A 14628-nucleotide genomic window follows, 5' to 3' on the forward strand; every position below is an offset into this window, starting at 1 on the left:
TTGTGCGAGTGGGTTATCTGAAAAAAAGAGACTAAAAATTAACTTCCTATCATTGTATTTGAAACAAAAATGATCACAAATGGGAATGCGGCCCCGTCCCTGCAAGCCAAACTTTTGTCACAGAAAAAAATGAAAGCAAAATAAAGTGTTCCCCAAATCCTGTTTTCCCCGGGAAGCTCTTAAGAAAGTGGATGAAAATGAGCGGCAACGTCACCTGAAAGTTTACCACCTCCATTCTAATCGCAAACACACAGGTTGAGAAAAAATCAGCCTTTTAATCTCATTTTCGCTCTTTCTTCAGCAAGCACTGAACTCTGATTAGCTGAAGACGGTGCCTCAGCTCCGCGGCACTTCCCAGCGGCCAAGCCGGCCCGGCAGACCCGCCACCTCAGCTTCCAGCACGGCAGGACGATGCTGAGGAAAATCCCCACGGCCCCAGGCCGCGCGCGCAGCCACCTTACCGGCGCGGACACCGCTGCTGGGCGCCGCTGAGGGGCCCCGCGCCCCGCCCCCCGCTCCCTCCGCGCATGCTCCCCCCGCCTCGGGCTCGGCCTGCCGAAGAAGATTGGGCTCTCGGCGGCCCGTAGTTTCCCCGGCAACCGGCAGGAAGCGTCGCCGGGCGCGCAGCTGCCCGCCCGCCAGGTGAGGGGGTGCCGGCGCGGCCGGCCGGTAGCGCTGGGTCGGGTCGGGTCGGGCCGGGCCGGGCCCCGTGTGTCGCCGCCGGGCCCACTCCTGCAGCCCCGCGGGGAGCCCTCAGGGCACTGAGCGGCCGCCCTTCCCGAGGGGCCCGTAAGAAGGGGGATGCCGCTGCCCGCCGGCCCGGCGCTCCCCTCTGGCCGCCTTGAACTGGGCTTCCCCGCGAGAGAGTGGGAGCCGTGGGGAGGGGAGAGGGGCCCGAGGAGGGGCGCGCGTCTCCCTCCTCGTCGCCTCGCTGGGTCTTTTGACGTCCCACGGTGTTCGGCGGCTCTGTGGTAACTTGCCAGAGCTTTGCTGTTCGAGCCTCTTGGCGGTTACGGTGCTCGATGCCCCTCATCTCGTTCTTTCTCTGCCCTAGCTGCACTCCAGGGGAGTTGACACTCACCAGGGTAAGGGAGCAGCCTCGCCTTAAAAATCCTACTTACTTTCATTCCACCTTTCTTAAGTGACTTGTAGAACCCAAACTCCGGGCCGCACTTTTCCTCCTTTGAAAGATGTCTTTTAAAGGGGCTTTTTCTATTTCTATTTAAGGATTTCTGTCCTTTGCTTGAAGTCTGTCATCTGCCAGTAGGATGGTTCACTTCTGTACCAAACCTTGTATGTCACTTGTTTGATTCACAACTATACTTCTGCTGTCTGATCTCTCTACAAATGCGTGTGACTCTCCCAGCTCTTGACTACACAAGAACTTTCATCTCGCTCTGAAGCCTGAGACCTCCTTATGAAAAGTCCTTTTTCCACTCTCTGCCATCTCCTCCTCTGCCAACACGTAGGCATGTTATCTCAGTTGCATTTTTACAAAACTGTTATCACTGTCCTTTACGCCTATCTTTACTTTTGTCCCAAAGGGCTAACATGGTTCCTGCCTGTTGTCACACTTTTTATTGTTAACTTTCTCTGATGGTACAGCCCGTGACTTTTCAAATGCATCTAGATTTTGTTGTTAGTTAAAACCTTAGTAAAGTCCTTGGCATGTATCTTGATTACTTCTTGGAAAAGAAAATAATTTGAATACATCTGTGTTAACTTCTGAATATTTTTCCGAGAAAAATATTTATGTTGTTACATTTACGTTAGCAAGATGACTGTTCGCATTATGAGCAATTGTACATTTCAAAGGTTGACACTGATAGCACTATTTTGTGCTATATAATGCTAATGTCGAGAACTTATCTGGTGTTTTTATAGTATAAAACCATTTTGAGTCTTATTTTTCTGGTAGTTAAAAATGTGTTTTATAACTAATGTGATTAGAGTTTTGTGATAGTAAGCTGGCACTTACAAAATCAGTAAATTTACTTTCTATGTTATTGTTTGTCTTTTAGGGCTTCCAATTACTTCTGGTTTTAATGATTGGCATTTTACAAACAGAATAGTTCCCAAGTTACAGTGCTCAGCAGAGCAGCCCATAGTGAAATCTGAGCACTGTAATGCTGCTCAGATTTTTGTAGGCTACTCCAGAGGCAGACTGTAGCTAATTTCACTTTTGCTCAGGGTCTCAAAGTACAGAAGTAAAGGGGAGCAGTGCAGGATTAGGAAATGTGTGCATTTGAAAGGCGGAGTGACAAAACTGTCAAAATTATCCCATGCACTGTGTAGGATATATAAGAATAAGCATTTCTTTTCTGGTACACTTACTCAGATTTTCTTGATTGATTGTTCATGTCAGTCTTTGGACCTGGGGATTCTAACCCTTGATATTCTGCATATAGGAATGAAAATTATTTTATGTTTTTAATCTTTTTATATTCTAGGAAGCAATGTTCTAAAAATGTCATCAGGCATCCAAATAAAACCAAAGACTGCAGTACAGAAAAACAAGACATCTTCTCCTTTGTCGTGTTCTCCAGAACCTGCAATTAAACCACAGCGAAAGCCTAGTGACAAGCTGAATCCTAAAACTATTGATCCGGTATGTATAGGTGGTGGGTTTTCTGTTTGTTTCTTTAAAACAGGTCTCTTGTTGGAAGAAATTTCCTTACTTTATGAAATACATGCAGGGCATGCTTCTTCTAGTCCTGTTTTGTAAATTTAAACTTTTGTTATTAATCATACGTTCCCTAATTTCTAAGCTCAAATGCCTGAGGCGTAACATGTTTATTGCTTTTCTAAAAAAGGGGGTTTGGTACAATTGTGGCTTGGATGGTAACTTTTTTTATTTTCTATGTATTTTTGCCCTAAAAAGAGATCTAGAGTGAAGAGTTAAAAAGACTTGGGGGGGGGGGGGGTGTATAGTTATAAATTTTGGCACCTGCTGCTTTAGAGGAACTGATCTCAGTTATGCAATGAAACCAAGAATCAGGTAGCATCTTGAAGATCATCAAGACCTCATAAAATCTAGCAAGTTAATTGCTAGTGAGCATTACTTGAAACTCCCAAGTACTGTGAATATGTAATACTTTGGGAAGAATTCGGGCTCTCGGGAGAAGACTGATGAAAGGAGTTGTTTATTTCATGGAAGTCCTGTGCCTGGAGAACTAGCTTTGGGTGGGTGAATTATAGCTCACCACTGGGCCTTATCAGCCAAACAATTAGTAATGTCACAGCCTTTTTGGAAAATGAACTAAATGCGGGAGTACTTTGGTGAGGTACAAAGGCTGAATATTTTCACGTGGGCATTTTTTTCTTGAAACCTTTCTGCAAGTAGTACAATGACTAAGCCAAGAAGTCATCAAATCATGCACACAATTTTAACAATATTAATGTAGGGTCAAACACTCAAAAGATAAAAATTAAGATTTCATGGCATTTCCTGCTATATGCTTTGTGATAAGGTGTTTAATCTGGGAAGTATTATTGAATGGTCATGCTAATAAATAATATCATAGTTCGTATGTGTAAGAAGCATGTATATGATAAAAAACAACTTTGTGCAGGCTTTCCTCCTGTGAAGCTCCTAGTTTCCTTCTCCAGTGAGTCCTTCCTAGATTCTCACTCAGTATGAACCTCCCCGCTGATTTCCAGTGCCCTCATACCATTTGTCCAACATCTGGTGTTTCTCCCACATCTTGCCACCTTGTACTTTTGTCTGTACTCCGATCAAGATGGAATTGGAGTAAATCTGCCTTCTGTATGTTACTAGTAAAACAACAATAAGACCATCAAGAAAGTGAGAGGTCCTTAATCTGTTGAGGAGAGAACCCATAAGACTTCAGTGTTAAGATTTGCACGAGGAAATAGAAAAATTAGGGTATTCCATCAGGAGAGCATTGATTCTACATTATTTATTAATTTTCACAACTTCCTAGTCAGACAATTCCGAAAAGTAGTTTTCTGATAAATGTACCAAATACATGTTTTTCACCCCATAGCTGCAGTTCTTTTTTTGATTAGTTTTAGAATCATATGACTGAGTTCCTTTTTTGGTAACCTGCAGTTTTAACATATTCATAATAGTTATCAAACATTACTTTTATGAATAAATAATGTTTTGGGTTTTTTCTGTCCTCACAGTTTGGTGCTTATTCTCGACCACCTTCTGCATTTGCTGCTATATACGCTAAAGGTGGCATTCCATGCAGGTGTGTTGGTTTTGTTTATTTTTTTACTAAGTATATATTATGGTTAGGTAGAATTACACAGATTGAAATACATTTATCCATGTTTGATCTTTTAGTTAGGCTGTTTGATTCCATTCATTTCTGAAAAGATTTCTGATACTTAACTCTTTTCAAAGCAGAAAGCAATTCTACATGTTTTTGAAATTGTCTTATTTTGGTTCTTTTTTTATGGTGTGTTAATACTGAAGCTGCATTTTTAAAGAATAGCTAGATATTTGCAGATTTGGTTTGCTAAATCTCTTTCATGAAAGAAGTTGATTTCTTCAGGTAATGGTGTTTACTCCTCCCCACTAATAAGGGACAAAGATAATAAAATTAGTGCCATTTTAGTAAGTAGACATCTTGCAGTCTTTTTTTGTCTGATGTAAGTAGTATGGCGACATTTTCTTGAATATTCCAATTCTGTAGTTGTCAGCAATATCAGCTATTATCAAAACTACTTGTAAGTAATAATTTGTGGTATTTTAAGTTACTTTTGTCTATTATATATTTGCCTAGATAATAAGCACTTTAGTGTTTTGTCAAGTGAATGCAGAATTACTTAGCACAAATTTAAGTAATCATTATACATGCATATACATGTATAAAATAATCATTAATACATGGCCTTTATTTATATCTTAGGAGTAACTGATGAATTCCAGTATGATTTTCTTTCAGTTTCAACTGATTTCCCTTACCAATTGTTATTTGAGGAAAATGTTTCTTGATATTTATCAAAATAAGTAACTTTGCAAAGGGAGCATCTTCTGTGTTGGTATGAGAGGCATCTACAATTTTTATAACTTTTATTTTCTGATTTCTATGTGATTGGGAATTATAATAATTACACTGTTAAATACCATTAGACATTTCACTAAGGAGAGCGGTATGTATTGAGATTGTGTATATAATATCATAGTAATATTGCAAACCAATTGGTGATATATTTAAGGTTAATAGTGGTAGCAATAAATTATGTATTATTATATATTAATTTATTAAAACTTTATTCTTTATATAGGTTAGTGCATGGCTCAGTAAAGCACAGACTGCAATGGGAATGCCTTCCTGAAACTGTTCCTTTTGATCCTCTTCTTGTAACATTGGCAGAGGTAAACTCAATTTTCTTGCAAAGTTAAGAATACAGAATTTCCTAATTGCAAATGGTATTTTGTAACAAGCTAAGCTGCCTAACTTAGATTCACCTACTAGGGAAATATGAAAAAAACATTTGTGAGGATCTTGTAAGAATGAAGATGGTCAAGAACATTGCCATTTGTAGTTCTTTAGTTAGAGCATTCTGGGAGAGCTAGGTAGAGCTATTTAATCTTTGACATACTGGCCAAATACGAGACTGCATCTCAGATTCCCAGCTGTCAAATGAAATACTTAAACCATTTGTGGCTTTGCAGGTTCTTTTGTAAACAAAATTGTTTTGATTCTTTTTGTGTATAAAGCCTACCTATTGAAGTAAGAGTGCTCTCCTCAATAGACTGAGCTAATACAGTGGAAATAAGATCCTGTAAATAAGTGAAAGAAATACTATACATTATGTTCAGGCTTCTGTTTTCTCAGCATCATCTGTGACATTTATCACCAAATATGTTTCAGGAGTCTAAATAAATGTTGAATCCAGTGTGGTAGATGGAATAAAGTGCATAGTTTAGAGGTGGCCTTTTTTTTTTTTTTTTTTTTTTTTTTAAGATTGAACAAAGCTGTCATTTCCTAAAGTAACCTAGAGCTCCCATTAGGGAAAGAAGAAAGACTTCAGCCATAGGGCTTTAAATCTTCGAGTTCTGCCAGTCAGGTCTTCACTAGAAGTGCATATTTGTACCATCTACAAGTTTTTGGTGTTGCTGAGGGGCATGTGTGGTGGTGGGTGTATTTCCTTCCATAGTTCACCTTCTATTTTTATTTGTTTTTCCTTCAGGGTACAAAAGCCATTTACAGATATAGCCTATTCTTGTTCATGGTCTTGTTGAAAAATTATCTTGGGTAGTTAGATTAAAGGTAATGAAATACAAATATTGATTGAACTGGCAGTATTCATAATGCGAGTTTTAATATTCAATGTTCCAAAAGAAAAATAAATAAGAATATTCTGTGAGCAGAGTTGTACTCAATGACTCCACATGGTGGAGTTAGTGTATTTTATGTTTTGAACTAATGTAACAAAATCTAAACATTATCTTGCTGCTATGTGGAACTTTCTTAATGTGTTTCTGTTTAAAACAAGGCTCACTATTAAGCAAACACGTTTTACATTTGCAACAGGGTCTAAGAGAGACAAAACATCCCTATACATTTGTTTCAAAGGAGGGTTTTAAAGAATTACTTATGGTTGAAGGTGCTACTGAAAAAGCAATTCCCTTGTTGCCTCGTCTGGTTCCAGTGTTAAAGGCTGCATTGGTATGTCTTACTCTTCATGCAGAGATTTTAATGGGTTTGATTTTTTTTTTTTTTTCTTGTGCTGGTGAAGAATACGTGGAAAATATTGTGATAAATCTATTGCATGGGCTTTTGGTTTGGGGCTTGGGGGGTGGGAAGAGTTTCTTTTTCTCATGTTAACCCTGCCTTGGTTTTATTAGCTAAATATGTCTTTAACTGTAAATTCAGATGGGCAACTCCTTGTATAGCTGTATATGTCAGTAGCTATGGGCAAATTCTGTGGAAATATTCTATTAAAGATCTGAATATAAGCAGAAATAAATATATGTATTGGTGGTGGTTTTATGTATCCACATAATAACATGCAAAAAAAAAAAATTGAGGTGAAGTAAAATGGAGATGCGGGAATAAATGCTCATCTATTACATTTAAAAATTCAAAACATGCTACAAAGATAAAACAGAATATGCCAATGAGGGAAAGGGAAGAATACAGTTAAAATGTTTGAGGTCATATTCTTAATTTTTAAAATGTTTTTAACTTTTTTACTCCCTCAGAGAATAAAGTGAGGTAAAAGTATTGGCCTCAAATGTAATCTCTTTTGGATCTTTTTCATATCGTTCAGAGCCCTTTTCTGGTTCAGCTACTTGCTGTCCTTTAATCTAGCTGTGTTCCAGTTCTGGTTTTATACAGATGGCTGACAGTTTGAAAATTCTTTGTGATCTCAGATCAGAGGTGTAATAGAAGATCAGAATTGTGCATTATCAGTATCTTTGGTTTAGTTTGGAAGACAAAATTAGAAAAAATTATTGTTGTCTGTTCTTCCAATTACTGTTATTCATCTGATAATTTTTATTGTTGCACTATTTTGGTATAAAGTCTTGTGAAACCTACTACACAAGCAGTGGATGACTTCTAGTTAAAAAAAAAACCAAACAAAACAGTTCAGGGCCCAAACGTCAGAGTGCAAAAATAACTGTTTAAATAAAGGTCAGTATTAATACAAGAACAAAATTAATTGTTCTGAATCAATTTGTCTGCTAAAGCAAGAGTGAGATAACTAAACCATTAGAGAACTCAGGTATAGAAGAACCTTCCCATGGGGGTAATAAAGATGACAAAGCACCCTAGAAGCAGATAAGAGCCTGATAATTGCTGGCAGATGACAAAGCTGTAGTTGGCAGGGGACTAAATTAATTGAGTCAAAAAGTCATTGGCTCCTGTGTTTCTCCAACAATGACAATTATTGTTATGAATTACATAGAAATTACCCTGAATTCATTACATTTGTAACTAAAATGTTGTCTCCCAGTTTCAACATGTCCGCATTTGAAGGGTTCTTTCTAATATGCTGTGAAGCACTGAAATTGTTGGTGTAGTAAACTGTTTGTTTTGCGTGCCGAATTTTTTATTTAATCAATAATAAATTATTAGTTTCCTTGTCTCAGAAAAAATGCAAGAGTTTCACTGACATTTTGTGGATATTTTTGTTTTCTACTTTAAAAATATACTTCTGTTTTTAAATGTTACCTCTGGATACTAATATTCAGCCATATTGTACTTCTAAACTTGTAACATTATAACAATTAACAGTTGCACAGTGGTTTTAATTTTTAAAAATACTTTATACAATCATAGTGTAGAGATTGCCGTTTTGGAGAGCTTGTGCATTTATCTGAGTATTACTGACAGGATTTTCTTTTTTCCCTCTCTGAAGGCCCATTCAGATGATGAAGTATTCGGAAGGGGATTGGATGCTTTAGTTCAACTGAGTGCTGTTGTTGGCCCATCTCTTAATGATCATCTCAAGCATCTACTCACAAATGTAAGTTTTGAATGCTGTAGTAAAAAATCATCTGTATTTTTATGGTACTTCTGTTGAGATGTTTACTATAATATCTGCACAGATACAGTGGAGGACTCAGCAGTTCCATGAAAAGCATTACTTCATATATTCCTCTGTGTAAGTCCATCATTCTTTAATGATATGGTGACTTCCAAAGTTCTAGCAAGGTCCAAAAACTGTTGTTCATGTAAATTGGAGAATAATGGAAGTGTTGTCTCTACTATTTAAAAAAGATCTAGCTTCAAGCCTGAGGTGAAATAGATGCTATGTTTTGAAGGGAAGTTTATATTTATTGCAAAATGAGGTTTGCATTTTAAGTGTGAATATTTTAAAAAATCTGTGAAAGTTTCAATAAATTAACATAAGCAAATGTTTCCACTTCTTTCAGATGGGAATTCTTCACAAGGAAATTTTCATTAAATAAACTTAGAGTGGGATTATGGAAAGTGTTTTTATACTGGGTCCTTCTGTAGACATCCTTCCTCTGTTAGACCAGCTTTTCATGGTTTCGTTTAGCTGGCTTCCAACGTACAGGTTTAGAGCAAAATAAAAGGACATTTTAGACATACAATGCAGAAGAGAGAAATTGCAGTAGGTTTTTTTAAAAGTCTTTCCACTATAATAAATCTCTTTCAGTGCATGTGAAAAATGTGTTAACCTTTCATATGGACAACACTTTAAGAATGACTGTTTTTTAAGGTTGATACCTCTTTAAAATTTGTTTGCTAAAAGACAAAAAAAATTAAAATAAGTATTTTTTTGGCTAACAGTTGAGCTTTCTTTGAATTTATGTTTCTCAGCAGTTAACATTTTATTCATTTTGCCTTGACTGAGTTCCATACTTTGACATCAGTCACAAGCTATAAAGTGATGTTTCTTTTTGGCTTTAATTTTCCAAAGATAAGATCAAATAAACTAATAAAATAGAATTATATTGGCCTCTTTGCATATATTGTACTATATTGTGCAACAAACCTTTTTATTTTACTTTTCCAATAGCTTTCAAGGAGATTAATGGACAAGAAATTTAGAGAAAAAATTACCGTTGCTTTACAAAAGTTGGAACAATATGGTGGAAAGGTGAGTTGATCAGATGATTATTCTGTAATCTGCACATTTGAATGCAACTTTGCCAAAACAACTTCCATCTCTGGCTTTCAGATTAAGAACCCCATTGTGAAAACTGTTTATTTTTACGTGTCATAACTATTCATATTGCATAAAACATAGGATTTTGCACTGTGGCAATCAGCAGAGTTGTGTTCCAGTCCATAGTAAAATAGTTGGTTTAGTCTGTTTGATATATTGAGTGGTAATAGAAATGACATTAAATCCACTCTGGGTAATCCATATTCTGCCAGTTAGGTTTTGTTGTCTCCCATTTTTTTATCATCTCCCACTTTTCATTTGTATTCTCTATTGTTTTAATCTCTGAGCAGGAAATACAGGAGTATGTCTCAAGTAAAATATTGCAAGGGATCCATACCTGCATAAGAAGCTGCATGGATGGACTCTTACAGCACAGCACACCAAGCCCTGTTCAGGAGAACTCTTTTTGGGGAGCAAGTGTGCATCCTTGTGGTTCCCTGCCCTTGATATTTGCTTGGAACATTTTATTGTCCTTGGTGGGAAGCTTATGCAGACTTAGTGGTTAAATGAGATGCTGTTCTTGGAAATTCTCCATTTCTGTAGAAAGTCTAAATTTTTTTTCCGGGGTTTGAACTGGTGTGACAGATGGGTTACTTGCATGGGGTAGGATCCAGGATGCCTAACATAAGTCCTTACGTCAAGTTAGACGTTGCAGGAAAAGTAGATGCTTATGCTGAGTAAAGCTTGTGAGCTTCTTGTGCAAACCATAGGGTAGGCTAGATGCCTATGAAGAGTGATCCAGGAATTCACCACATGTCAACTAGTAAATAGCTTCTGGCCCCTTCTGGAGTATTGACACCTGACTCAGACTGAATATTTGTCTTGCTTCAATATGCCCGGGATGCAGGCTTTGTGTTCCTTTTTCTGAGCCTAAATACTTTTCTCAACAGGATTTACCCTTGCTAAAAGATACTTTTTGCTGTTATTGATGATGCCTGCCCATTCCCACTAATGGCTTATTAAGTTGCTTACTGAGGAAATCAGATATTCACATTCCAGCCCACCCTGTTAACACAGAGGTTAGATCTGCAATTGCTATAAATCAAAAACTGCTTTAAGTAATAGATGGCAGAGTATTCTTCTGCTGAACATTCTGTTGCTATTTTCTGTTGTGTTGTATATTGTGCAGAAAGGAGGAGAGAAGAAAAAGTGAGAGAGTATTGGCTTGGATATTCATCTAGAAGAGAAAATGTTTGCTTTCTTGACCCTATGAACACTTGCATGTATTATATTAAATGGTCATTGGTAAAGAATAGGAGTAACCTAAAGAGTAGGGACCATAAATATAGGTCTACCAGTTCTGAACTTGTGTGCCTTAATCAGTAGGCACCCAAGTAATCAGTAGACACCACTTCATTGTTTTTTGTGTGTCACTCATATTCATTTAAGGGCAGTAGCAGTGTTTGTAGTACAGACTTGAAAAACAACATGACAAATAAAGAAGCATGAGAGTTTTTTATTTATATGTAGCGAGACAAGAAAAGGAAAATTACTTTTCATGTCTTACTTGATGTTCTGAAAATTTCAGTCTAGATAATGTAACTAATCCAGTGAATCATTAACCTCTAATTCTTCTGTCTGTCCCCTGATTTCTTGTAGTCTTACCAGTTTTGTGAGTAGGTCTTTCTGTGTGTCTTTTAAAAATACTGTAATAAGATAAAGCAGAAAACTGGAAACAAACTCCTAAATTGTGATTACAAGCAATATTATATAATCCAACTAATGAATTTATCAAGTTTCTATTCTAAATGAGTTATAATGTATATGATTCTTACTTTTATTGGAAGTCCCTTCCAGAATATCACTCCTCTATCTAAAAATCATTATTTCATGTCTACATTTACACCCAGTTTTAGGTTTTAGTTATAGTTTACATATCTCTTGGATATTTACTCTCCAGCATTAGTTATCACACTGCTCCATTTTTTCAGTTCATTATTTTCAGCCCTTTTGACAGTAAATTTCTCAGCAAATACTAACTTTTTAGTTTTCTACTTTTTGATAATAACAAAGATAACTACATAAAAGTTGTGAATTATACAATCTATAGAGACTATATGAATACTCTCATATGTAGTGCTAGTGCTCCTTATTTTGTTTAAATTTGTTTTATTTTCGTCAACAGGCAACTGTGGCTATCATCAAATCTAAAATTCCAACCTATTGTTCTATCTCCTCTTGAACAAGAAAACTCTAGTGAATTGTACTGTAAGGTGAAGTTTGGAAAGAAACTGCCTGTGAACATCACTGACACTTATGTGGGGTATGATATATTCTCTTAAAATAATCACAATTCTTCAGTATGATGGAGAGTGGGAAAAGTCCTATCAGTTTGTGAATATGTAATTATGGAAGACTATTTAAAATAATTCTCTCTGTATTGGCTGCTATTTCCATACGCATTGTGCTTACAATGACATTGACTAACTGGCTATTATTTCAAAAGCAGAATAAATATTGATTCTTATGTTGTAAATTACAATTTTCTTTAATATATCTGCAGTGCTTAATGTGTTTTGTACATTTGTGTGATGCAAAATAATTTGGCTGTAATTACTTAAATAGTAACTAACTTGGTGTTAAATTACATATGTATACCCGCTTTTGAAACACACAACTTATTTTGTGCCACAGGCACAGATGGGTGCAGTTTGGGTTCATCAGGACTTAGTGGGTTAGACGTAGAACTATGAGAACTCATCTAGACTTCTTGACAGTCAGCTTTTAAATGTTTGAAGCTGAATGCACTAAACAGGTGGCATGTGGTGCAAAACTGAACTTGCTCAGTCCATTCTCAGCACATTGTTTTGAGAAGCTGGAGAGGCTCTGCAGAATACAGTGCAGAGACATCAGGTTGCTCCACAGAGCCACAGCCAAGGTTTTGCTCAACTAATTAGTTCCAGTTAGCTTTGGTCCTACTGAATGTGAGCTAGGTGGAAGAGGCAACTTTGGAGTATTTACACCATGCTCCCTTTGCATTGAGTTCTGTAATGCCACAGATATGCTTGGGACTAGCTTGTGAATTCAGCTCCAGGCAAGTTAATAAACATCTGAACACGGAAGCTATGAAAAAAATATGAGTTAATGACAATAAAAAGATTGCAGAAGCCAGCTTGTAGGGTACAGCATTTCTCCATGAACATATTTGAACGTCACTGCAAAATAATCCCTAACAGGTCTTGTAATAAATACTGTTCTGGGTTCATGTTGTTATGGGTATTTGTGTTACTCTGAGGGAGAGCTGACTGAAGTAACAAAATTTGCCATAGAACATTTTCCCCAGAGGAAAATTCAATTCTGGAATTTAAAGTTGTTGGAAGGGGTGGGTTTTTTTGTCATCAGAAGATGCGGTTGCATAGGGTATTAAAAAAATCTATGTGAAAGCAATATTAGAATTGTTTGAAAATTACCACTGCTTAGCTAAATTAAATTTACTTCAGGACTGTGCTAAGATCTCTGCTGAGATCAGAACTGTGCTAAGTCAAGATCTATGTATTTAAGCTTTTTAAAAAAAACACAATTTTGTTGGCAAAAATGTTTAACTTGAAGAAATACAAGTATTTGTTTAACAAAAAAAATTGATCATGCTCCTTGTTTTTCTTCATGTTTACTTTATTTTTTTTTTTTTTTTTTTTACAAAATGTGCACATTTAGTTTACACAAACACGCTACAGCAGATTTCAGGTGTACATGTATTGTACTACTCTTATCCTACACTGGTGATAGCAGAGCAGCCTTCAACATGCTTCTAACATCCCATCTCTACACCAGAATAGATACCTGATTTATTTTCGCAAAAGAATGCTTGCAACATACTTTCTACTTCATTAATCCCCTTTCTCAATTTCTGCAGCAATGTCACAATGAAGATTGGCCTATCTCTGAAAGCATTTCACCTAGTTTGAAGTATTGGCATAAACTCTGTGGACAATATACCTTAAAAATTACATGGATGGGGGGGCAGGGGGGGCAGTATTATATTGTAGGTACATACTTTTTTAGAAAAATCTTTCTAGGTTCAGAATTGATGTAGCTCCAATCTTAATGAAGAAATGATCCTAAAAAAAAGTAATGCATATCTCATATATAGATGATATTATATAGCTGAAGTTTCTAATTTTTTCCTGATTCTGTCTCATAATTAAAGATATTACAAAAAGCTGAAAGATGTTAACCTGTCTAGCAGTCACTATTAGTAGATGTTACTACGTAGTGATATTAATTGTGATCACTGAAGTGGGATGGAAGTTTCAAAACAAGTTCATGCCTTTTTCTTTATTAAAGGCAGAAAGACACTCATGAAAACAGCGTTAGGATCCAGTTAAGGTATCTTCATGAAAAATTGAAAGTCAGAAGATCCTTAATTTTAAGTACAGAACTTTGCAGACACATCCAAGAAGAATTAGAAATACAGTATGTAGGACTCCTGATATTAATGTCATGATACATTAAATGCAGATTTACTAGATAAGTGTGATTGATAGAAGCTTACTCATATTTGTTAGGGAGTAAATCTACCTATAAGCAATTCTTTTTTTGTTCTACAACAGTTCTTCCTCTCAAGTTATCTATTTTCTTAGGTTTGGGGATTTTTTTGAAGAGAAAAGCAAGTCAAAGGTGGAAGGCAATTGCAGCAAGATGTGCTTTGCACATTGATTATAGCACTTTAACTCAAAGTGTTACTCAAAAAATGAGGACTACACTGTACAAATGTGAAAAGAAAATACATGGTAATGCCTCTGTATAAATTAGAAGCTAAGATTTAAGAAATACACTTGAACACCTGGAGCTTAATCCAGTACAAATGAGTAGCAAAACTAAGAGTATTTAATCTCCTTGTGATAGTATCTATTTTATCTAGGGGTTGGAATGATAATAAAGCTGCATAATGTCAGGTCTTACTTTGGGTTTGGAGTAAAAACCTGACTTTTCAGAACAATCTTGTTAACTAAGTAGCCACTCTTGAAGTGCTAAATTATGTAATTTAGAAAGTTTTTTTTGTTGGGA

At 36.5% G+C, this 14628-nt stretch overlaps 1 protein-coding gene across 7 annotated transcripts; it reads left to right on the forward strand.

Moving 5' to 3' along the window:
* Nucleotides 1–530: 530 nt before the first annotated feature.
* Nucleotides 531–11804, forward strand: PACRGL (parkin coregulated like). Of its 7 annotated transcripts, none has more exons than XM_030011781.2 (9): nucleotides 596–642; nucleotides 1228–1469; nucleotides 2451–2608; nucleotides 4150–4217; nucleotides 5260–5350; nucleotides 6513–6647; nucleotides 8344–8451; nucleotides 9472–9552; nucleotides 11747–11804. In XM_030011781.2, the coding sequence occupies exons 2-9, from the start codon at nucleotides 1418–1420 to the stop codon at nucleotides 11801–11803; spliced, it is 750 nt and encodes a 249-aa protein (XP_029867641.1). In that variant the 5' UTR covers nucleotides 596–642; nucleotides 1228–1417; the 3' UTR covers nucleotide 11804. The 7 variants fall into 7 exon arrangements, with proteins under 7 accessions (XP_029867694.1, XP_029867641.1, XP_029867687.1 ...); XM_030011827.2 differs by having other exon boundaries at nucleotides 597–642; nucleotides 1228–1465; XM_030011807.2 differs by having other exon boundaries at nucleotides 623–642; nucleotides 1367–1469.
* The last annotated feature ends 2824 nt before the right edge of the window (nucleotides 11805–14628 follow it).

Source organism: Aquila chrysaetos, chromosome 1, assembly GCF_900496995.4.
Source record: "Aquila chrysaetos chrysaetos chromosome 1, bAquChr1.4, whole genome shotgun sequence".
NCBI classification, from domain to species: Eukaryota; Metazoa; Chordata; class Aves; order Accipitriformes; family Accipitridae; genus Aquila; species Aquila chrysaetos.

Coding starts and splice junctions, on each gene's coding strand:
- PACRGL (XM_030011781.2), top strand. CDS start 1,418: ATGAAAAGTCCTTTTTCCACTCTCTGCCATCTCCTCCTCTGCCAACAC. Junction 8,452..9,471: donor TCAAGCATCTACTCACAAAT/GTAAGTTTTGAA, acceptor CTTTTCCAATAG/CTTTCAAGGAGATTAATGGA. Junction 9,553..11,746: donor TGGAACAATATGGTGGAAAG/GTGAGTTGATCA, acceptor TTTCGTCAACAG/GCAACTGTGGCTATCATCAA.